The sequence below is a fragment of the Conger conger genome, chromosome 14, assembly GCF_963514075.1.
Source record: "Conger conger chromosome 14, fConCon1.1, whole genome shotgun sequence".
NCBI lineage: Eukaryota > Metazoa > Chordata > Actinopteri > Anguilliformes > Congridae > Conger > Conger conger.
This window is the reverse complement of record NC_083773.1, coordinates 27357517-27381097: the sequence shown is the minus strand read 5'-3', so window position 1 is coordinate 27381097 and position 23581 is coordinate 27357517. Positions and strand designations below refer to the sequence as shown.

General features: G+C 43.6%; 1 protein-coding gene across 2 annotated transcripts in view; it reads right to left on the bottom strand.

The window, feature by feature from the left end:
* The window catches only part of LOC133109507 (receptor tyrosine-protein kinase erbB-3-like), a 32312-nt gene extending 9282 nt beyond the window's left edge, over window positions 1-23030 (bottom strand). The window contains exons 1-16 of one of the 2 annotated variants that reach the window (XM_061218830.1): window positions 22468-23030; window positions 12082-12239; window positions 9748-9934; window positions 8434-8559; window positions 7676-7738; window positions 7439-7557; window positions 6762-6903; window positions 6445-6558; window positions 6144-6261; window positions 5904-5977; window positions 5693-5783; window positions 5387-5404; window positions 3944-4161; window positions 2953-3085; window positions 2341-2434; window positions 131-285 (exon numbers count right to left, since the gene is read on the bottom strand). In XM_061218830.1, the coding sequence (XP_061074814.1) occupies window positions 131-285; window positions 2341-2434; window positions 2953-3085; window positions 3944-4161; window positions 5387-5404; window positions 5693-5783; window positions 5904-5977; window positions 6144-6261; window positions 6445-6558; window positions 6762-6903; window positions 7439-7557; window positions 7676-7738; window positions 8434-8559; window positions 9748-9934; window positions 12082-12239; window positions 22468-22588 (1931 nt within the window). In that variant the 5' untranslated portion in view covers window positions 22589-23030. The remainder of the gene's footprint in view (window positions 1-130; window positions 286-2340; window positions 2435-2952; window positions 3086-3943; window positions 4162-5386; window positions 5405-5692; window positions 5784-5903; window positions 5978-6143; window positions 6262-6444; window positions 6559-6761; window positions 6904-7438; window positions 7558-7675; window positions 7739-8433; window positions 8560-9747; window positions 9935-12081; window positions 12240-22467) is intronic. The other variant, XM_061218831.1, reaches the window with a different exon arrangement.
* Between the last annotated feature and the right edge of the window lie 551 nt (window positions 23031-23581).

Below are 23581 nucleotides of genomic sequence, written 5' to 3'. Positions count from 1 at the left end.
CCATACTAAAAACAAACCAGAGGGTAACACAGTGTCTGATCAATGATTAAATGAAAATGATAATACATTAATACTGTGAGTATCAGAACACTACCCCTCCACCTCTCCACTCCTCCGCCCCATGGCTCACCCCTGTGTGCAGTTGACATGGCAGGGCTCACAGCGACTCTTGGCATTTGGATATTTAAAAATGAGCCCCTTCTCCCCCATGACCCCATCCGGGCAGGAGGGCACGCAGTGGGGGCCGTCCTGCAGGCTGGCACAGGCCTCACATTCGTCAGCTCCCTGGGGAGGGAGAGAGAGAGAATAATCAAGAAGGGAGTCTGTGATTGGACAGGCACCCGGAAAGGGTAGTGTAAGCATTTTCAGACCATTACTATTGAGAGTGGTAATGAAAGACTAGGAAAAACAACGCAACAGGAAGTGAGGGACAAAGGGCCTGAACTGTGTGTGAACACTGTACTTTCCCCTCCATTTCATTGAATAACAAAGGACCAGGAGAACAAGGAAAATGACCATTTCTAAAACAAAACCCAGCAGCAAAAGCAAAATAATTGCTCCTGCTTTCCTCTAAAAACAAATACAGTTCATGTCTGATTTCAGTGACATGCAGCTGAAATTAAAAAAATAACTGCCAGCTATTAGCATGGCTTTTAAATTGGCCTGTGAATTCCCACTGAGGAAAATAAAAATGCTCAGTTGTGTGTTAGAAGTTTGGTTGACCACGGAACCATTAGTTGAGTAGTGGGTTTGCTCTGGAAGGTTTTCTGAGCAGTGAATGCACTGGATTTCCTCTAATGTACTGGATGTACTGTGCTCTAATGAACGGTACTGTGGTCAAATCTTTCCCCACATTCTGTCCCAGCCCAGGATGCTTATATTTCAGTAAGGTAAAAATGATTGCATAATATATTTTCAGGCGACGTCTCAGAGTTTTCAAACCTTAGATACAGCATACATACATACACAGGTCATAGATAGAAATTCTGCCTGTACAAGAGCTTGGATGCAAGGCACGGTGATGTCACTATTTACCTATTTTTGAAGAAGTACACTGCTTTGGCCAAAGTCAGTTGTTTTTAACTGTGCTTTATAAAGGAAGTTGACTTGTAGATCCAAGGTAGAAGGTAGAAGGGACTTGGTGATAACATCAATCTCAGAGGCTGGAATTCTGTACTAGCTATTTAATATCATTTTATAAGTATATGGGTAAATAGAATGCATACTTCTTCATTTTAGCCAAAGAATATCATAGGCACTGCAGTATCTGGTAAGAAGCTACAAAATAATAGACTTTTGTCTATGGTCCTCCAGCACTGGAATTTGAGATCCATGCTTTGTGGTTTACTGTGGTTTTATGTGTTAACTGTGAAGGACAGCTTTATTTTATGAAGAGTAATGTTAGTGAGAGCTCTTAACTGTTTGTGGTTAACTTGTTCACCATTTATAGCCCAGTTTTGCCATCACCCTCAAAATCACAACATCTTTTAACTCATAGCAAGCAAGTTATAATCATTAAAAAATAAAAATATACAGATCGATATACAATCAAGCCAAACAAAAGCAAAGAAAACTGAACTACAACAGGGTTTTTCCAAGCAGAAATGTTTATTAATTAATTGAATTAATGAGTTATTAATGATTAAGCAACATTGATTACTGATTGAAGAGATACTTATTAAAGATGAAGTAGCATTGATTAATGAATAAGTGACAATAATGAATTAGTAAGCACCAATCATTAATGATTAAACAATGATTAATAATGAACATATATTAATCAATTAAACTCATTGTTCATGCATGGTCTGTCATGTGCTCACTGAAAGACAACAATCTTCAAAAGTGAGTGGAAAGGATTTAAACAGAAAATAAAGATCAAGCACTGCCTGCTAATTTGGCAACATAGTCTATTCCACTATAATTCACTCATGCCATTGGACAGCTGGAGGGTTTGTTGGTACATTTATTTAGGCAATTAGCTCAGACCAATAAAATCAGGTAAGGTGAGTTGACAGTACAATCAACTAATTTAATGGATCAATTAAGTGCTAAGCCACAATACAAGTCTGCACAACCTGCAGGTCGCCAAGAGGCATTTTCACTGGTTTATTCAATTAACACTCAACACAATCCATTCCTGATTGGCTCATCACGATAGTCAATTAAAATTGTTTATTGGTTGTCGTGCACCGACAGGGAGTCATTCCGGTTGATAGTTGATGGCATTGTGATATTGAGGATGGACAGAGAGCCAGTCAGATGTGGAATGGTGGAGTAGACAGACTTCAGAGAAAGAGAAGGAGTTGCAGGTTAGGGGAGGCAAAGAGAGTTCTGTACCGGCCCCATGCAGCTGGGCTTCCCCTCCTGGACCTGACACTCGGGGTGACAGGCAATGCACTCCCTGTTTGGCCCCGAAAACTCATGTGGTTCCCTGGGGGTGGACACAGAAAGGGGGCAGGGGGTCAGGTGATCATATTCATATCGCGCAGATACAGAGAGAAAAGGAGGAACCAGTTGAGCCTCATCCTCATGCTATATCAGGGCCGCCCCATTGTTCCTGGAGCTCTACAGTCCTGTAAGTTAATTTCAACCCTAATTTGGCTACTGATTATAACTAATCATATGAATTAGCGGTTGCTCTATATCTCTAGCCGACAGGAGTGAAAACAGGGTTGGGCAGCCCTGTGCTACATAGTTGAAGGAGATGGATGGGGATCTTTTTAACAACTCGGATATTGTGTTAAATCATAACACCATACACTCTCAGAATGGGTTCCAAAAGATCCTCCGTGTCTCCATAGAGGAACCCTATCTAGTTTTGTGGAGAGTGTAGAAGTGCCACTGCAAGTGAATACTGCAGCATAGCACTGTTAGCAATAAGCGAATATGGAGTGCTCAGATCAGACGGACCCAAGGGTCCATCTCCATTACACAGAACGGCAGACTGACCCTGAGACGAAGTTGCACTGGGCGACGCAGGTTCCCTCTCGGCTGTAGTTCCTGCAGGACAGGCACTGATCGGGCCCCGGGCCCCAGCACCCAGAGGCTGAGCACAGGGGGTCACAAATATGTCCTTCTACAACTGCACACACACACCCCGAAACAGGAAGTAGGTCAATAACTGCAAGTCATGTACAGTTCCATACTGTGGCAAATATCAGTATACTGGGGCACCACACGAAGCAGATTACATTCAAAAACTGAAATGAATGGCCATTACAATTCAAAGTACACATGAGACTTCAAACACATAAGACAAATATTGAACAAGTGCAAAGCGCATTTCTGCCAAAATGAGTTTTCCTCAAGCAGGTGGTTTAAGTCACAGAGTGAAAAATTTGCTATAGCTAAGTCAGTATATGGACAGTGCTTTCTATATCTATCTGAATTGGATGATTAAGTAGCGCTAGCTTTAGCTAATTTAACATAATTCTTCTGTTAGCTAAGAGTACAGTATGATGCTGATGAAACTAGGGGTAGCTAGCTAAAGCAATGTAGCTACACAATAGCCACCAAAAGAAGGGGTGGCAAATGGCAATAATATCTAATGATAGTTAGCTAGTCACCTAATGCAGCCAAGCATTTCAGATCGGATGACAACTTAGATTAGCAAACAATACATTTAATTCAGGTGATTCCTATATCTGTAGAGCTAACATTACTTAGCTTGCTAAGAGATCTCTAAATCCGGTCAAATTTGTAATGAGACATGCTAAAGTTATCAGCCACAAGCAATTAAATTCTTTTTAACAGGTTTTCACCCATGTGACATTTCTCTTGGTCGCTGTTACAGCAAATTCAAATTACCTAGTTAGTATTTCTCAATGTCACCTGAGTGAGTGACCTGAATTTGGCACTTTCTGCCAAAACATATAAAGCAGTCAAGACATAAGAAGGTTTCCATAGGGACCGCCGAAGGCTCCACTACACCCAGACTCACAGCACTCGCTCTCTGGCCGGTTCTTCTTGATGCCCCTGGTGTCCTGGTGCCGCTGCTGTGTGCGGCCCCCGGTGAACAGCTGGGTCCAGTTGACGGTGTGGTGGTAACACAGCTTCTTGTTCCCGCTGATGTAGACGCTGCCGTCGCTGATCTCCTTCAGCGAGCGCAGTCCCAGGGAGGTGAGCGAGGATAGCTTCATCACCAGGAGAGAATAGCCCCTGAGTGGCAGGAAAGGGGACGAGGTGGGAGGGGAAGGGACAGATTGAGCAGTGTGAGAATGAGTGGGGTGGGGGTTGGAAGGGGAGGTGCAGGTCAGGGTGGGGGTGGGGTCCAGGTTTGAAGCAAAGGGAGAGAAGCGGCAGATTGTGGTAGGGATGGAATCGATATAGGAATGAGAGGAGTTTGTGAATGTTAATGAATGAGGAAGCGAGAAGGGAAAGGTGAGATGAGTAAAGCGTGGGAAAGGATTTGGAGCACAGATGGACAAAAAAGAGATTAAAAAATACAATCAAAATGAGAACTTAATGGAAAGAAATATAGAAATCAAAATGGAAAAATGTTTTTACAAAACATAAGCACAGCAATCTGTTAGGGTGTGATTGTCGGAAGAAAATACACATCCCAAACACCACCATACGAGCACAGATTTTTATATCTAATCAGATGGTCACTGAATGTTATGTCTCAGAATTGATTGGAAACTCAGTGCTAACCCAATGTAAGTAAGTAAGTAGAGAGGATGGAAGGAACGCAGCAACTGACCATCTGTTTAATATAGAAAATCTGTGACATGACCCATATCTCCATAAATATACAGTGCCAAGCCCAATATTCCCAATTCTCAAGTATTTTAAATTACTGTAAACAACAGACCTTGTCATTTAGTTTTATGGCAACTATTCTGAAAATGTAATGGCAACTGAACTTTGTCCCTCAATAATTCCTACAAAATGGTTTTATGAATAACCTGAGCAAGATAAATGCGTCGTATTCTTTTTGATCTTCATACTCTCAACTGCTTTACCCCTTTAAACCCTATGATCAGACTGATTTTGCTTTATAGTTTCAATATATAATGCACTCAATGTTTTCTTGAAGCTTCAGTTTTAGTTTATTATATGTTTTTAACATTTAGAGATTTTGGTAATCCATGTTTGTTTTGTGTATTTAACAAATCAAATTTTATCTAATCTAATCAACACATTAGATCTCAAAATAAAGATATGATCAAAACCAGATCTCATTTTCATACAATTCACCCAGTGCAGCATTCATTTAGGCAACCTGTCAATTTGTGATAGTGGACAGACCATGCACACTTGCGCAAGATCGAATCCGAATCAACATTTTGAGTGAGTGGCGAAGCAAATGACCCAGCGATTTTAGTTTTTGATTTCAGTTAGGCGGCAGGTCGGCATTTGGTGAAAATGGAAAGAGCCATACCTTTTTGAGCTGACTCCTCTGTGGCACATAAAAGAGGATGATGGGAAGAGGGATGTAACAGACACAACATGGCAGGTGAGGAACATGCAGAAAGCACTCTATCTTATAATGCTGCTAACAAGGGAGATGGGATGGTTTGACACATAACTAGGGAGGGAACATGCAGCATTATGTTCTATTGTATAATGCCATTAAACAAGGAGATGGGGAGGTAATAGACAGTGGACACAGACTGGAGAGGCCTACAGAGATGGATGTTGTGTGCAGGCTGGGATGGGGAGAGGGGGAGCGGGGGTTAAGTCTTACTTGTACAGGGTTCTTCCCTGTATGGTGGTGAGGTTGGAGAACACAGACAGGTTGGTCATTTCTTTGGGCCAGGACTGGATGCTCAGGATGTCTAGCAATGGGATACAGGAGAGTCAATACTACACACATGCCTGCAGCCTTGCACAGATATAGATGTACATACTCTCATACAGCTATGTGCACACAACATACACACACTCAACACACACACCTGTAATCTCTCGGACAGTTCGGAAGTAGTTCAGTTTCTCTGGGTCGAGTGCAGAGATGTTGTGATATGGGTCACTGTGGGGAGGGATGGAGTTAGAACCATCAAGACAGAAAATTGGCTAATATAGACTGAAGGCCCCATATATTAGCTAATTGTCCCCCCGCTTCACTGCCTGATTGGTTAGGACTCTGTGCCAACACACTTCTACACTATTCTTCTCTCTGATTGGTTGGCACTCACCCTAAGATCCCAGTGGTCAGAAAGTGTAGGCTGCCCTGGATCTTGGTGCAGTTGATGAAGCTGTCTATGTTTCTGGAGTCTACCGTCTGTCTGTGAGGAGAGCCAGTGCCCTGACAAGCTGGAGGAAGAGAGAGAGAGAGAGAGAGAGAGAGAGAGAGACCAAAGGGGGAGGAGGAAGGAAAGAGTGGAAGGTTGGACACAGAAGACAGAACATTACTGTACATTAGTCCCCCCCCCATGTCACAATATTACAACTCCTGCCTATGTCCATAATGTGTATAAGGTGGAGTTTTTGGGGTACCTTTGGGACATAGCCCTCCACAGGGCTCACACTGCTTCACCCCGTTCTTGTCCACCTCCTTCTTGTCTGGCGGACAGCCACTAACACAGGAGCTGCCGTCCACCACAAAGTTGGCTGCAAGAGAGAAAAAGACACTCACTAAGCGTTCAGAATGAGGCTTAAACACAGTTTTGACTGCCTGGATTAGCTATTTTATCAGACTCTAAAGGCTAAAGAATATACAGCACTGATTGTTTCAAGTGTCAGGTGACAGGTTGAGTACTCACAGAGTCACAGAGACACTGAGAGACAGACCCACAGAGAGATTCAGTACTCACGGGGACATTGAGACACACAGATAGAGCCGTACTGGTACTTGGCACTGGGATTGGGCTCCAGTTGGAATGTGTGTTTGTTATAGATGAGGGTCTGAGGGCACTGTGGGACGCAAGCCCCTGAGTCATTGAATTTACTGCAAGCCTGCAAACACACACACACAGTAAGAGCTTCAATACTTCCACTTTTCTCAATATTGGACTATCCAAACATTCTGAAATACTAACCCTATCTCAGAACATGACAGAAGAAGTATTTCTGTAGTTTCACATCACTTGAAGTTATTACATACAAATCATAATATTCCAAGAATGCTTATTACTGCTTCCATTCCAGATGTAGCATATTCACATGTTCCGTGACAGGGGTGGCTAACCCTGCACCTGGAGAGCCACAGGGTCTGATAGCTTCTGTTTTCACTTTTAAAATCAGCAACCCCTTCAGATTCAAACCAGGTGAGGTGAGTTTACTGTGCAATAAACTGCTTTAACAGATCAATTAAGCACTGAAACAATAAAAACCAGCTGACCCTGTGGCTCACCAGGACCAGGTTTGGCCATTTGTGTCTTATTTGACTTGAAAACAAATGTTAAACTGTATTATCTGTATGCAATGGAGTTGGCGTGCTGTGATGATCTGGGCCAGATGGCCTCCGACCAGTAGGTGGCACAGGACTCACGAAACAGTCTGTGTCCTGCGCACCGGTGCAGCCTCCCGCACACTCGCTATGGCAACACTCGCTGGGGCTGGTGCCAAAGCAGCGGCCGTTGCACTGTGGTGCGCACACCGTCTTGGTCACTACGGAAACACAGAGGGGGAGGAACCAAAGGCAGTGGGAGGGTGAGAGAGATTACAGACACAACACAAAAGAAGAAGAGGAGAGGTACCACGGAGAGGAGGGAGATGGTAGACTCACAGATCTGGCAGTCCTCTTCACCTGGTCCCCAGCAGAACCCCCCGCAGGACTCATCACACATTCCTGAGACACAGGAAACGCATCATCAGATGCCATCGGAAAAAGCACCACCAGTGCAGTTCAGTTTATTTTGGTAAAGCTATTGTTTGCACTATGTCATAATAGCTTCCTTGACTTCCATTGGACAAGATGACAATAACAGCTCCAAAGGCAATCGAAAGCCACTAATCAGAAAAACCTGTGAGGCAATTCGTCCCAAATTTTATGGTGCCCTAAAATGGGGGGGATTATGAATAACAAAATCTGTCATTTCTACATGGTGAAACCAAAATGTATAAAAAGACTCTTTAAGAATGTGCACTTTCACCACATGTATTGGTTGATTACAAAATTGTGGAGTACAGTGCCAAATCGAGACAAAAATGTCTTTGTCCCAAGACTTATGGAGCTCACTGTATATTTTATTGCTCCCCCTATTCCCATCATTTTATAACTCACAAAGTGATCACTCCATCATATGATCCAGGAGATTGCTCAATGAAATCACTTAGGCATGAAATTCCACATAAGTTCTCTTCACACTATGACATCAGTTTACATGACTCACCTGTTTAAATATAAAAATAACCCTTGTTGAACCCATACTATGCCCCATGCCTAAACTCTCCCCCCGTTCCACACAAGCATCCCACCCCCTCCCTCCCTCCCTCCCTCCGTGTCCTACCGTCCATCTCTCCCTCCTCCAGATTCTGACTCACCTCTCTCCCCGTTGTCATTGATCTTGACCTCAGCAGAGCTGTCCCTCATGATGTCAGCCCAGTTCACCAGGGAAATGTACCTCAGGAACCTGTTGCTTAAAATCTGAACCCCACCTTGCAGGATTTCTGTGGCAGGACACACACATGCACACAAACACACACACACACCAGTCACCAAGCCATCCATGCGCAGGGACACACATACATGCACAGAAAGGTAGTCAGTGTGGGGACAGGGAGCAGAACGAGCTGAGGCATGTACTGATAACTGAAGGCCAGGTAGAGCTGGGTGCTCTGTTACTGCTCTGCTCCTCTCTACACACTGTGCTGAAGCCCCACGTCATGTTAGCTTCACAAACGGCCGGTTCTGCTGTCCCATGAAAAACAGTTCCGGGATTTCCCATGAAAACCAGATCCAGGGATCCCCCTCCTCACCCCTCCCCCCCCCTCCGCATACCACTCATGGTTTGGCAGGTGCCGTGAGGGCGTGGCCGCTCCGCGTGGGTGTGAGAATGTGGACATGCAGCCTGGCATGCTCACCCTTCCAGCCTGCCACACAGTCTGTGCTGGGAAACCTGTACCTGCACTACCGGAGGCGTTTCTTTGTAGTCATAGACAGTTGGAGGCGACTCAGTTCCGGGAAAGACGCCACCAATGAGTTTCTCTTTTGGCTGTGTGTGTGTGTGTGTGTGTGTGTGTGTGTGTGTGTGGGAGGGTGTTTCTTCGCAAATCACACCAATTATTTTTAGATTATGTTCTTTAACTTCAAGGTGCACGCATCTCTAGGTCATATGACTATGATGATACATTTTTGTTTCAACACTAACCTCTCTTTGTAACAAAAATTGACCGGAAAAGTGAGCGGGTTCATTTTACACTAAACTATTAATCAAATGCAAGTACTGACCTCACATCTTGTCCTCCCCAAAGGCAATGTGGATTAAGTATGGCCCTCTTTGAATACATGCCCTGACATCATCCATCCACATTGACTCCAATTCATTAAAACTTCTGTGAATACACTTGCAGCCTACCTCTCCCAACTCCCACAGGCCCCTGTCCTCCCTCTTCCCTCCCAGTGAGGTGGGTTATCACCTTTTCACAACACCGCATCCACCACAAACTTAGCCTGCTCTGTGTGGCTCATCAAGCTTTTTCATTCTCATTCGTAAGATGGCACCGTCCACCACAAATCCCGCTAGTTCTGGGTGGCTATCGACTCTTTAAATGTCCTCCTCTGTTAGGTGGGATATCACCTATTACTCCATACCCCAACTCCATAACCCCCGTCCACCCCATTCTTCCCTTCCTCACCAGTCAGGTGGGTGAGGCCCAGCTCCCGAAGTCCGTGCTGCCCTTCCTTCTGGTAGTTGACGACGACGGTCAAGGCATAGCGATCCTCGTAGAGCGTGGTGCCCCTGATCACACGCAGCTGCTCCAGGGGTAGGCGGGAGAACTCGTTAATGGCGATCAAGATGTAGCCAGTCACCTCCCGGATGGACTGCAGACAGGAAGCAAAGTCAGCTTAAGTTTGTTGGGGGCTTTAATTTGGAGGTAATGAATGGGAATTAATTTATTAGTACTGCTAGGCGTTGGATCAGCAGGACACCATTTTTTCCATAGATGTGTCCATGATAACACTGCACTGATTACACACCAATCTCTGGTTGGGTCATATTTCAGCTGTCGTTGATAGATAAAAAGTTGTTATGCTTTTTCAGACTCATGTTACCTAATGTTAGTGATTTGGTCAAATCAGAACTGGCACCGCATTATGAGATCCTGATCGTTCAATGAGCTGTAAAATTCAATACAAAATGCACATAGCTAATATATATCATTTATATACCCGACGTCATATGTACTGCATAAGAATTCTCACCCATGCGTGTTTCAACAAGGTATATCAGTCACTCGATAATAGACACATACGATTCTAGGCCGGTCCCTACCGGGTCTGGCAAAAACAGTGAAGTAGACCCAGCAGTACAGTGTGAGCACTGCATTATCTATTCCTGGATCATGCATTACTTGGGGCCAGCCCCTTGAGTGACATCCGGCCAACACAGAGTGTACATTGTCTACGGAAGGATATGACATCATTCAGCCAGAGCCAGGATCCAGAGACCAGCATGTGTGTCTTCTGAAGCCGGCTACTGCATCTTATGCTCAGGAAACAGCCGGCTATGGTCAGGAAACAGCTGGCTACTGCGTCTTATGGTCAGGAAACAGCTGGCTACGGTCATGAAACAGCCAGCTACTGCATCTTACGGTCAGAAAACAGCCAGCTACTGTGTCTTATGGTCAGGAAACAGCCGGCTACTGTGTCTTATGGTCAGGAAACAGCTGGCAACGTCAGGAAACAGCCAGCTACTGCATCTTACGGTGAGGAAACAGGCAGCTACTGCGTCTTATGGTCAGGAAACAGCCAGCTACTACGTCTTATGCACAGGAAACAGCTGGCTACGGTCAGGAAACAGCTGGCTACTGCATCTTATGGTCACGAAACAGCCAGCTACGGTCAGGAAACAGCCAGCTACTGCATCTCATGCTCAGGAAACAGCTGGCTACTGTGTCTTATGGTCAGGAAACAGCTGGCAACGTCAGGAAACAGGTAGCTACTGCGTCTTACGGTCAGGAAACAGGCAGCTACTGCGTTTTACGGTCAAGAAACAGCCAGTTACTGTGTCTTATGCTCAGGAAACAGCCGGCTACGGTCAGGAAACAGCCAGCTACTGCATCTTATGCTCAGGAAACAGCCGACTACGGTCAGGAAACAGCTGGCTACGGTCATGAAACAGCCAGCTACTGCATCTTACGGTCAGAAAACAGCCAGCTACTGCGTCTTATGGTCAGGAAACAGCCGGCTACTGTGTCTTATGGTCAGGAAACAGCCAGCTACTGCGTCTTATGGTCAGGAAACAGGTAGCTACTGCGTCTTACGGTCAGGAAACAGCCAGCTACTGCCTCTTATGGTCAGGAAACAGCCAGCTACTGCGTCTCATGGTCAGGAAACAGCTAGTTACTGTGTCTTACGGTCAGGAAACAACCGGCTACTGCGTCTTATGGTCAGGAAACAGCCGGCTACTGCGTCTTATGGTCAGGAAACAGCCAGTTACTGTATGTCACGGTCAGGAAACAGCTGGCTACGGTCATGAAACAGCCAGCTACTGCATCTTACGGTCAGGAAACAGCCAGCTACTGCGTCTCATGGTCAGGAAACAGCTAGTTACTGTGTCTTACGGTCAGGAAACAACCGGCTACTGCGTCTTATGGTCAGGAAACAGCCGGCTACTGCGTCTTATGGTCAGGAAACAGCCAGTTACTGTGTCCTACGGTTAGGAAACAGCCGGCTACTGTGTCTTATGGTCAGGAAACAGCCGGCTACTGCGTCTTACAGTCAGGAAACAGCCAGCTGACCTGCGCAGCTGATGCTCCACAGGACTGCGCAGCTGAACCCCTGTCCTCTGTTGATGATGCGATAGCCAATCGCGCATTAGCACACGGGGATCCTGTCTATCAGTAAACGTTTCATGTCACAGGACGTACACATTTTTCAATATTTCATTTGAGCCATCTGTGTGTGCCCTTGGTCCTTCACCCATCCCATTGGTGCATTACTGGTGCCCCTCCTCCACTCCCACATACCTGCAGGAAGGAGAAGTTGCGGCTATGCTCCATGTGTGTGATCTCCAGGTTGCCCATGACGATCTCACACCCGCTGTACATGTCCTTCATGATGTTGTACTGCACCTCTGCACTCCCCGTCACACTCAGGGAATTCTGGGTACCAGAGCACACCGCCACTGAGGAAGGAGAGACCATTAGCAAAGGAGAAGGGCTGTAGCTGTCTCATATCTTAATCTGCCACATAAAGGCACCAATCTGCTGCATTTCACTGAAAAGAATACCATGACAACTGACCCTTTACCTGGGACAAATCAGGTGTGAAGACAGTCTAGCCAATCAATAGCACTGACTCCCAGGGGAAAATACATTTGGATTTCTGTATATGGATTTTAGGGCCAGAGTTGATGATCCCTGCTCTAAATGTTCTCACTGAGAATGAATGCGACAGTTGATATGTGCACAGTGCACTTTCTGGACCTTTTAAAATGATTCTAATATTAGTGTATGTGTTCTATTTGCCCCAACAGGTTTTATAAGCAATGAAGGACATTTCTGATATTTCTGAAGGCCTGTCAGCTATATGGCAGTTTATGGTTTATAGCCCTTCAAGTAACTGTGTATATTGCTTCAGAGTTCCTTGAGGTTTATTTCTGTTTGCCCCATACCCGTCACCGTAAAGCTGAAACGTCTAAAATACGCTTCATTCCACACAAAAACTGACAGCACCAGGTGTGTCATTACATTACATTACATTATTGGCATTTGGCAGACGCTCTTATCCAGAGCGACGTACAACAAAGTGCATACCCATAACCAGGGATAAGTTCGCTGAAAGACCCTAGAGGTAAGTACAATTTCAACTGCTACCTGTACAACAAAGATAAGGACAAGGGCCATTTTTTTTTTTTTTTTTTTTTTTTTTTTTTTTTAACAAACAAACAAACAGAGCAAAAGTCACCAAAGTTAACTATCCAAACACTGCTTACCTAGCCAACTAAAATACTGATACACAAGTCACAGAGACAACAATTAAGGTTCACAGGGAGGTAGGGAGGGATGGGGAGAGGTGCTGTTTGAAGAGGTGTGTCTTCAGCTTGCGCTTGAAGGTGGGGAGGGATTCTATAGTTCTGACCTCAACGGGGAGTTCGTTCCACCACCGTGGAGCCAGAACAGACAGTAGTCGTGAGCGTGAGGTGGAGGTTCTGAGAGGGGGAGGTGCCAAGCGGCCTGTGGAGGCTGAACGAAGAGGTCTGGCAGGGGTGTAGGGTCTGATGATTTTTTGCAGATAAGCTGGGGAAGACCCTTTAACTGCTTGGAAGGCTAGCACCAATGTTTTGAATTGAATGTGTCAAATGCATATCCTGGAGGACTGCAGTGTCTGTTGGTATTTATGGTTCCTTTCCACCAGCAGCCAATTGAAGGCCTTGAAAACAAGATGTACAATCAGTGACTTAAATGAATCACTGAGGCTGAAGCACAACAGAAACAAGCAGTCACTGGGCCCTCTGACATCTGCAGCCCAGGCAAACAAAGCACACTCTAAAACTGTCATAACTCCAAAAATACTATTTTAATAGACCAAAAAGACATCTCTCAGTTCAATGCATCTTTAAAGAATAATGTATTGTGCAAGAAAATGTGCTGTGAGGAGAATTCGATTTTGCACACTCGCACTGCTGTTTCTCCCTAACCTGGCCTTTTATTGCACAACCGAAAGATGACATTTCGACCGCACAGGTCTTTGACGGGTAACTGCACAATAAGATGTCAACTTCAGATGATTGTGCAATAAAACGTCACACTCAGGTGCAGCGACAGTGTGGGTACTATTTCTCAATACTTTTCCTGGTCTTTACCTTGAACCTGTAAGTATTTTGGAGGTGCACACCCTTCTCTGTAAAATGTGTGATAGACAATACATAAGGATGCATACAATTCTAATTCATAACCAGGAATTAAGGGTCACTAAGTGAACAAACAAAAAAAACAAGAGATGAAAAAAGCACACACACACACACACACACACACACACACATTACTGTCTGTCTAGTATCCACTCCCTGAGTTCCCTGCAATGCACAGTAGGAGCATTCTCTCAATAACAGAACTCGGATGACTGTGTGATCAAGCAGTGAACAGTGGTCTATGAAACTATACTGGAAGGGTCACTTCTATTTCACTTCACTTAAATTAATGAACTGAAAAATGCCCTTGATGTTCAATGGGGATTTTTCCTGTTCCTTTCAATTAATTTCCTGAAATGACGGACTGAAATAAAATTGATCTTGACTCTCCTAAGAGGCTGATATGTCTAGTATGTCACCTTGACCAGGGTTGCCTGCCCTGCCTACAGGTGCATACCCTAAGAGGAATGAGCATGTGGGAGTGGGCATTGGAGCGTGGACTTTCTGGGCAATCTGTAAACCTCCACTAAAATGGCTGGAAGCCAACCCTGTAAGGCAGGTTTCAGGCCCCAATGGCCCCTCCAAAAACCTTTTTATGTAGATTGTCTAACTGACTAAAATTCCCCTGCAGAGGGGGTGCCAGGCCTGTGGTTCTGCTTTTGTTTTTTTGTGGTCTCAGTTCCTGGTTGAAGAAACTTTTATATATCTGTAATCTTTTTTTTGGCTATCATATTTTTTAACTTGGTACTGTGACACACACAGCCAAGACAATAAGACAATCATAAAGAATGAACCTGACACACACATGGGCACCTGCACACGCAGGTTGTAGGTTCGATTCTCAGGTGGGAATTGCCATTGCCTTGACCTTGTAACCTGAACTCTTCAGTAAAGAATGTAAACTCTGCAAGTCACAGTGGATGAGAGCGTCTGCTAACATGCCAAAAATGTAAATGAGTTAAACACATGCACAGACACACACACGCACAGACATAAACAAACACAAAACCATTAGTCCCCAAACACAGAGAGTAAGACAAACCTAACAGATTCAAATCACTTATCAGGGTACTCAGAGCACAGGTGATTGTACAGAAAAACAGATCAGGGTGAGAGTCCAATGACCTGCCACTGAAAGACAACAGTAAATGGGGGTAATGAGAGCTTTATGGGGCTTTTATTGTGCTGTTTTGAGAGCATGTTATTGTGCTGTTCACAGAGCATTCTCTGTACCCATAACACTTCAAATCTGCTCAATTACAATCTGTGCTTGTTTGCTTATCTAATAAACGGTGACATTTGATACGGTCACAGATGCTGTTTTATGAATCACAAATGCTATTGGTTGGAGGGAAATAGGTAAATACACAGAATTGGTGTTTTTTGTAAAATACCCTACACAATAAATTAAATAATTAGGCCTTATTGCATAAATGGCCTAGTTTAATTTAATGACATGCAGTCTGATTCTTTTGTTTGGCAAAAAGCCATTAATCATTGGCCTGTGTGCTTGTCTTGGCTTGTGGCTAGGCTTTTACCCAGCATCAATGCAATACACATAGACACAATGGCATATTTCAGGTTCAGGATGACTAAAATGTCAAAAACAAATGTGATCTACATTCTCAAAACCCTAAAATTAAGAATGAAAAAGGGAAGTCAATGATGCCTGCTCTCCTCTTGCCAGCTTGATGATGAATAATCATGTACATTTGCTGATATGAGAAAAAACATACTGAAAATCTGTTTCTTTTTTCTTCGCTCTCTCTCACCGAAAAAATCTCTGTCCCCTGACCCTGTTGCCATCCTCTGGGCCCCAGATAAGGTGGTATTTATAACAGGCTGGTGGAAAGGGGGCAGGGGATTGTGGAACTATAAGACATGCAAGTATAAAATTTTAATTAAAGTCAAGAGAAAAAGGATAAACATGATGGGTTCTCCAAGGGACCTGCATATTTGTCCAGTTCCTATCTGAGCTTAGCATGATGTAGCAGGAATATAAAGATGTCAAGGCACAACATAGGGTGAGAATTATGTGAGAAATGCCACAGTGGTCAACACGCTGGGACTGCTTTGCCAGCCCTGGGGCCTGGGGCTGTGGTATTCTTAAGAGGAGAAAGCAGGGGCTCTGTCCACTGGAACAGAGCAGCGCATTGTGAGGACATTCTGCGGGCTGTGCTAACAGAGAATGTGGACAGTTCAGGACCTGCTGTGTGTGTGTGTGTGTGTGTGTGTGCGTGTGCGCATCAGTGTGTGTGACAGTACACGTCAGAGTGTACGTATGTATGTTTGTGTAAGTATGTATAAGAATGTACGTGATTATGTATGTATGCACATATACATATGTATGTATGTATGTGCGTAAGTATCTCTGTATGATAATGTGTGCGTGGGGGGGCTGCGGGGTTGACATCAGAACAGTGAACAAAGGGCCGTGTGTTAGAGAGTCTGGGGCTTTTGGGAGGCAGTACACACACACACACACACACACACACAGCCTCCTTGGGTTTATCTCTCTTAAACACAGACATTGTGCTGCCATCACAGTGAAATACACTGCTCATATGCCAAAGAAAGCTAGGGCAGTGAACCAGAGCACCAGTATGGTTAAATTAAATGCCCAGAATGCACCACCACCAATACAGACACACAATGATAAACACAGACACCACTCTGCACTATGGACAGCATTGATAGAGCCTCCCTAACTGCGAATACATGAGCTCAGTCACACAATTAGCTGCTACCTGATTAAAAAGGCAGCTGTACAGATAATCTGTAATGTATTAACCAGTGCACAACACACCAGTATGCTGGACTATATTCAAAGTTATTTACAACATTGAAGTAAAGCCAAAGGCACAAAGAATCAATTACAGGCCTTTACCTAAGACTGTTGGGATAGCCAAGTAGCTGTGCACTCCTCACATTCATGTCCACTGCTAGACATTGCCCAAGAGTAGAACACCTTATCTCAGCTTGCAGTTATCAGCAGTAAAATTCTATCAGTGGATGGCCTAATCTCCGCACATTCATCTCTTATATTGTGAGCTGAGGAGTCTTTCACAGCACAAGCAAACACAGAGGCACACTGTTTTTATTCCACTTCTTCAGTAGAGCAAGGGTGTTAACAACGATGTCCCCAAATTCCCGCAAAAACTGGCTGGCTCTCTGGCTCACCCCCTCCTCCTGCTATACAAACCCATGCATTCCCTACCTAACTGGATTCTCCATCACTGTAAATGAGAACTGGGTGCTCTGCTGAGGTGCCTGGTTAAGTAAAGGCAATTAAGTAAAGGTTAATTAATGTTCTCAGATAGGCGTGCCTAATTGTGCTCTCGCAAATATTGATGAAGGGTGTGGGAGTGGTCAAAGAGAAAGCTGGAACAAAAACCCCAAGTTGTCCACACCTCACTGACTTATTCAAAAATGGCTTTCTTGGATGGCCTGCAATAGAGCAAGGTGGAGAGAGAGATAAAGAGAGAGAGAGAGAGAGAGAGAGAACAGAGAGAGAACAGAGATAAGAAGTGCTCATAGAGAGAAAGAGGGGGCAGGTCATGGGGGTGCAGAGGCAGTTACACACACAATAGCAGCATTCTGAGTTGGCGCGAAAACAAGCGTCTTGTGCCACATCACGGTCTGAAGCGCGCCCTCCCTCCCTCTGTCTTTCCCTCCGTCTCATTATCTCATTCACCAACTTCATCCTCACACAGGGCCACAGCCGTGAAAAGAAGCAGGGAATTAGGTATGGGACGGTAATTTGACACATGCCGCCTTTTGTTTTTACGAGTACCTGCGCGAGTAGCGAGGCTTTAGCTGCACTTTTACACTCGGCGGTTACCACGACAACGTGACTCAACACACGTTAGGCGGGAAGAGAGAGCGAGAGGGAGGGAGGCAAACAAACAGGAGCGATAGAAACCGCCAGTGGAGTAAACAGAAACTTGGCCGGAGACGCCTAGAAGATTACCGCATACCTACGAGACGCGTTCTCACACTCACACCTTGTTGCCAGTAGTGTCACCCACACACAGCCTCACTATGTCTCTCTCTCTCTCTTGCCCTCTCATATTTACTCCATCTCTTTCACACACACACACACACACACACACACACACACACACACACACACACACACACACACACACACACCCCAGCCAAATGACTTCACACCTGAGCACACAATGGCACCCCTCACAAGCAAGCTACCCATGAGCGCTAAAAAAATATCAACAAATCAACAGCAAACAGTTGGGGAGGTGATGGTCTGATTTCTTGGCAGGTGTCTTGGTGTGATTATTTGGTTTTACATGATGTAGCTTGAGGAATGTGAGTAGGAGCAGTGACAAACAGTCTTTGTTTAAAAGACACTGCCGAGAATTAGGTGTGTGCTGGGATGAACATCTAGCGTTATTATCATTTAACAAAAATGGCTCCTTTCAACTACTGTTGAGCTTCTAGTTAAGCACGACAGCAGTCTTATTTGTATTAATATGCATATGTATACATAAAAAGAATCTTGCAATTTAGTTATGAATTACATCTGAACACAAATTAAAATATGAAGTTGGCCTAAAAATACATTTATAGATAACATTGTATGTACAGTGCCTCCCATAATGTTTGGGACAAAGACCCATCATTTATTTATTTGACTCTGTACTCCACAATTTCAGATTTGTAATAAATTTAAAAATCACATGCAGTTAAAGTGCACATTGTCCGATTTTAATTTCAGAGCACCATAATGTTTGGGACACAGCAATGTTATGTAAATGAAAGTAGTCATGTTCAGTATTTTGCTGTATATTCTGTATATGTATAGTCATACCGTGACTTCCTGATGTCTGTGACCTATCAACATCATCAGAGTCTGGATATCTTATTTTCAAGTTGACTAATCAGACCAGCTGAGAAGCCAAATGTCCAATTACTTTTGGTCTCCTAAAATGGGGAGGCTTTGTCAAAAGGCATGCAATTCCTACACAGCTTACCCGATGTGGATGTAAATCCCTCAAATTCAGTCTGCACTTTAACCTCTCATTTCAAATCCAATGTGCTGGAGTACAGAGCCAAAAGAAGCTAAACCTGTACCACTGACCAAATACTTATGGACTGCACTGTATGCATAAGATATTAGATCTAGGTTCAGATTTCATATCATACAATATTTTTTCATATTCCAGTTTTTTTTTCCCCTGGGCAACTGTTTGGGAATAATGGTGGCACGTTTTTTTCTTCCCTCTTTTAGATTTGTCTTAATTAATGACTTAATAACATTGTAATATTCTATGTGAACTATCAAAATCGTTTTTATATTTTTGGGCTCTGCTGATTTTAAAAAATAACGTTTGCCTTATTATTTATACTTACCAACAACACATTTTCATTGTTCATTCACTGGAAACCTTGGCTATCTGCCAGGGCAATACTTCCAGCCAATCAACATACTCCATACAAACAATCAAAATTCATTCATTTTGCAATGCTTTTACACCATAAAAATTACATGGGCCACCAAATCTGTCAAAGCTTGATAGAAACGTAATGTTTCGTTGACACTTTGTACTGAATTCTTTTTTTAAAGACCTTGTTCACATTGTGAACTTTGACCTTGCCATTACCGTTGGATTCTACAATTCTGAATTGACACTTTGATCTTTTCTTTAGGGCATTTTTGAAGCAAAATGAATTTTTCTTTTTTGCTATTTTCTTGACTCAGTAAACTCTATAAATATACCTTAAATCTAGCATAATCCCTGACATAGGGTCAAAAACATTTTGCTCTTCTAAGAGATGAGATAGAGAGATATACTTTATTGAACCCCATGGGGTAATCTGTCCTATACATTTGACCCATTAGGAGCAGTGGTCAGCCACAGTTCAGCACCCGGGGGCCAACTCCAGTTCTAGCCGGCCGTGAATTGAACACAGAAACTCCTTCTTGCGAGGCAGCAGTGCCATGCCACCGTGCTGCCCAAATAGAATAATATAGAATGTCCGATACTATAGGATGTTGTAGCAGTCAACCCTGAAAATACAACTAGCCATTTTTCTGGAATAAAAAACTGGGTTGGAATAACAATGAATGGTGACTCATCCTGTTATGGTTGTTTGGTACTAGTGTTCTAGTGTAGTGCTGCCCAAGGAAGGCAAGAAAGGACCCTGACCTTAGACCAGTGAGCCCCGCTGGCTGATTAGCACCTATCGAGCTGCATGTGAAAAAGTCTGGAAAAGCCTGATGTGTTAACTGCATTGTGGTAAAGTCAACCTCAACAGAGGTCATGATGAATGAGGCATGAGCATGACTGATGATTCCAAAACTTGAGGACAAAAATGGGGAAAAGCATAAAAAGTATGTGTTTATATTTGGACGCGCAATCCATAAAAATAAAACATGATGTTGGAACTTGACAGAGGATACGGCTGTGGGCACCATGCCAGTAGAAGCAGGTGAAAATCTCAGGCTGGCACTCAGAGAGACAACCCTCTCTGTTTATCTACGCCAGCCAAGGTTCATGACAAGATTGTTATCATCCTGCTTAAAGACGCTCATGAGTCAACAGACATATCCAAATAAAATCACAGACTTATAGTCACCTGGTAGGACATGTAATCTATATTGTATTTCAACCAGCAAAGCACACAGAAGAATCAACCCTGATTCATAAACTGGATTGGGCACCTGATCTGACTGGCGTTTTTTTTTTTTCGTTTTTTTTTTTTTAACTACTCTTAAAATGAAAAGTAGATTCAGAACCTGTGGCCTTGCTGTCTGGTGACATCATGTCAAACATTAAAGCATATGAAAGCCAGTAGCATACTGAACTCTATGTTACCTCACATTCAATTTTGGGGAGGAGGGGCTCAGGTTAATTATTTCAAAGACTGCCTTTTCAGACCAAAATAGCTGAAAGAAACATGACTACAACATGTATAGATGAATGGATGTAATAACCAGTCAGTTCAAGCAAACCTACTGCAGAATGTGATGTTTGGTTAGTGGGGTGGGTCTTTTGGTTTCTTTGCAGGCTATTTCTAACACAAAGCACACATAAAACAGCTTGATGCAGCCCTCTATTCAGAATGTGAAAGTTACAGGTTCACATCACTAGGCCGACCGTTCAGTCTTCTATTTCATTTCATAACATGAGTTGCCCGGGGTTAATAGGCCATTCATCGATCAGCCACACATATTCGGATTTGTCTTTTGTTGTCTGTTGTTTTTTTTTTGTTTTGCTTTGGTTTTTGTTTGTGTAAAGCGTGTTTGTCAACAGCCTGGTGAAGTTAGCCAGAGTTCAGCAAGGGCTAGTCCGCCTCCGATGCTACAGACTATCGAGTATGCGCGAGCATACAGGTGCTCTCTGTGCCCAGGCACACCTTTTTCCGGGACGAAGAGGTGAAAAGCAAAATAATGCGGAGCGCGTCAGCCAGGAGGCGTGGCAAAGAAGCGTGGCTTACAGCGCTTGGAATAAAACAAAAGGACTGACGAGAGCAGCTCAGGCGACTCAACAGGTTATGCACAATCAACTGGTTTTGTCACTCGCGAGCAGTGATTATAAGAAAGCACGGTCTGTTCTGATTCCCCTCGCGCAGAAACGCCGTCCGATCTACAAGTTATACGCAGGCATCCATATCTGTTTAGATAGGAAACGAATATACAATCCTTTGCAATATGTGTAGGTCTTGTAATACAAAAATGTCGATGAGTGTTATGCTGGCTATTCCTTTGGAAAAATACAAATACAAATTTACAGGAAAATGGGTTAAGAAAATGGAATCCGAATGCCATCATTAATGTTGATGACACCGAATCATCAAAATAAATAAATAAATGAATAAATGTAAGATTTCACCTATCTTGTGTCTAATTGGGGCTTCACTATTGAGGCTTTAACTAGACCAAAATATAATCCACATAATTGCCATGCATAAATCCATCATCTGCATCGCCCCATAAGATTTGTGGACAACTGGTTTGATTGTTATCTGTTGTCTGCTGCCAGTTGCTTTTGTTTGCTATTTTGGAGAGGCATTAGGAGCTTGACTCCACATTAACAAGTGTTAACAAAGGTACATTTGGAGTGTGGTAGAAATGGAAATACGGCATAAAGAATTACTAATGAACTATAAACACCTTCATAATTGCTACATAAACTTTCGCAAATATATGCCAAAACAGTTTTCCCAATGCTGAGGAGTTGCAATCTACATCTTAAACAACATTAGCTACTATGACATACCACAAAAAGCGCTTATGGCAATATCCCTTTTGACAGAAGTAGCACATCACACAAAAAACATCCGTTGGCACGCCTGTTTACGATGCGCTCGTGTGTTACATAGAGCTTTCGATACGTATAACCCTTAGGCAAGACGCTTCAGAGAAACATCCCCAAATGTATCGCATAACCTAGTTTGCATTTATAATTCAAAATAAAATATAGCGAGAAAACTTATGGCGCAATGTGCCGTACGTAGTGCGGTATGCCTAACATACCTTCTTGCGTCTGAGCGTCGACAGGATGCAGGGACCAAACCAGCAGGATCCAGACGGCAAACACCTGCGGACACCCCATCATTCTGGATCCGATAGCGAACATCACAGAGTGTCGAACCATGGGACCATGACGGGTAGCAATAGAGACGATGTCTCGACCTTGTCGGCACAATTAATCTGTGCAACTCCTTTATTGTAAAAGTAATCCCAAATGAAAACGTCCGTCTGTGTTTTCTAAACTTCAAAGTATATTCTTCCTTCCATTAGTACGTGTAGATGCGAATTAACTGTTTATTACAGGTTCCGAGACTCGCTTGCTTCTGTCATTTGGCTACAGCATGTCAACAAACTTGCTGAAATGATTATCGCGATGTATTTCCTTCTGCTGGGTACGTACATCCACCTGATACGGTCTCCTCCATAAATATACCTCCTTCTGACTGCTCGAACAATTAACTCAGTGACATACTACGTAAAAGAAAAACAGAATGAGAAATTAGATAAATGTTGAAAAACGCACTTGAGCAGTTGCGTTGAGCAGGAATAAAACTGTTGGAAAAGTTTCTGACGCCTTCCCTCCCACACTCCCTGCTGCAATAGGCAGAGGCAGCTGATTGGTCACAATCGACAAGTTGTACCAATCATCCACTGAGCTTTAAAATTCCATTATTGAACGAAATGACTAGTTCGTTTGCTTGTCAACGTTTGCAAACGTAAAAAGTTGATGTAGTATAATACTAGATTAAGCTTTTCTACGATTATAATTATGTGAACCACAAGGCATACAAACGATTATACCATGTAGCCTACAATTATTATTTACAATCAAACGTTGCACTTTACTGTTTATTTGGGTTTTGACAGCTGCGGAAGAAATGCAATCGTATAAACACAACTGTAGACAGCTATGTCTGAAAATCATTGAAAAGGTAACTGCCCCAGTGAACCACTGGCAAAACACCGGGTTCTGACGCCAGACTTTCTATCGGTCCCTGTGCGTCCGGGTGCGTGCGTAGTTCTCCAGAGAGTCCTTATCCTGGATACTGGACTTGGAGCGCTGATAATGGCTGGCCTTTGAGAACAAGTTTAAGAGGCTGTGCTGTTCTCTCTGAAG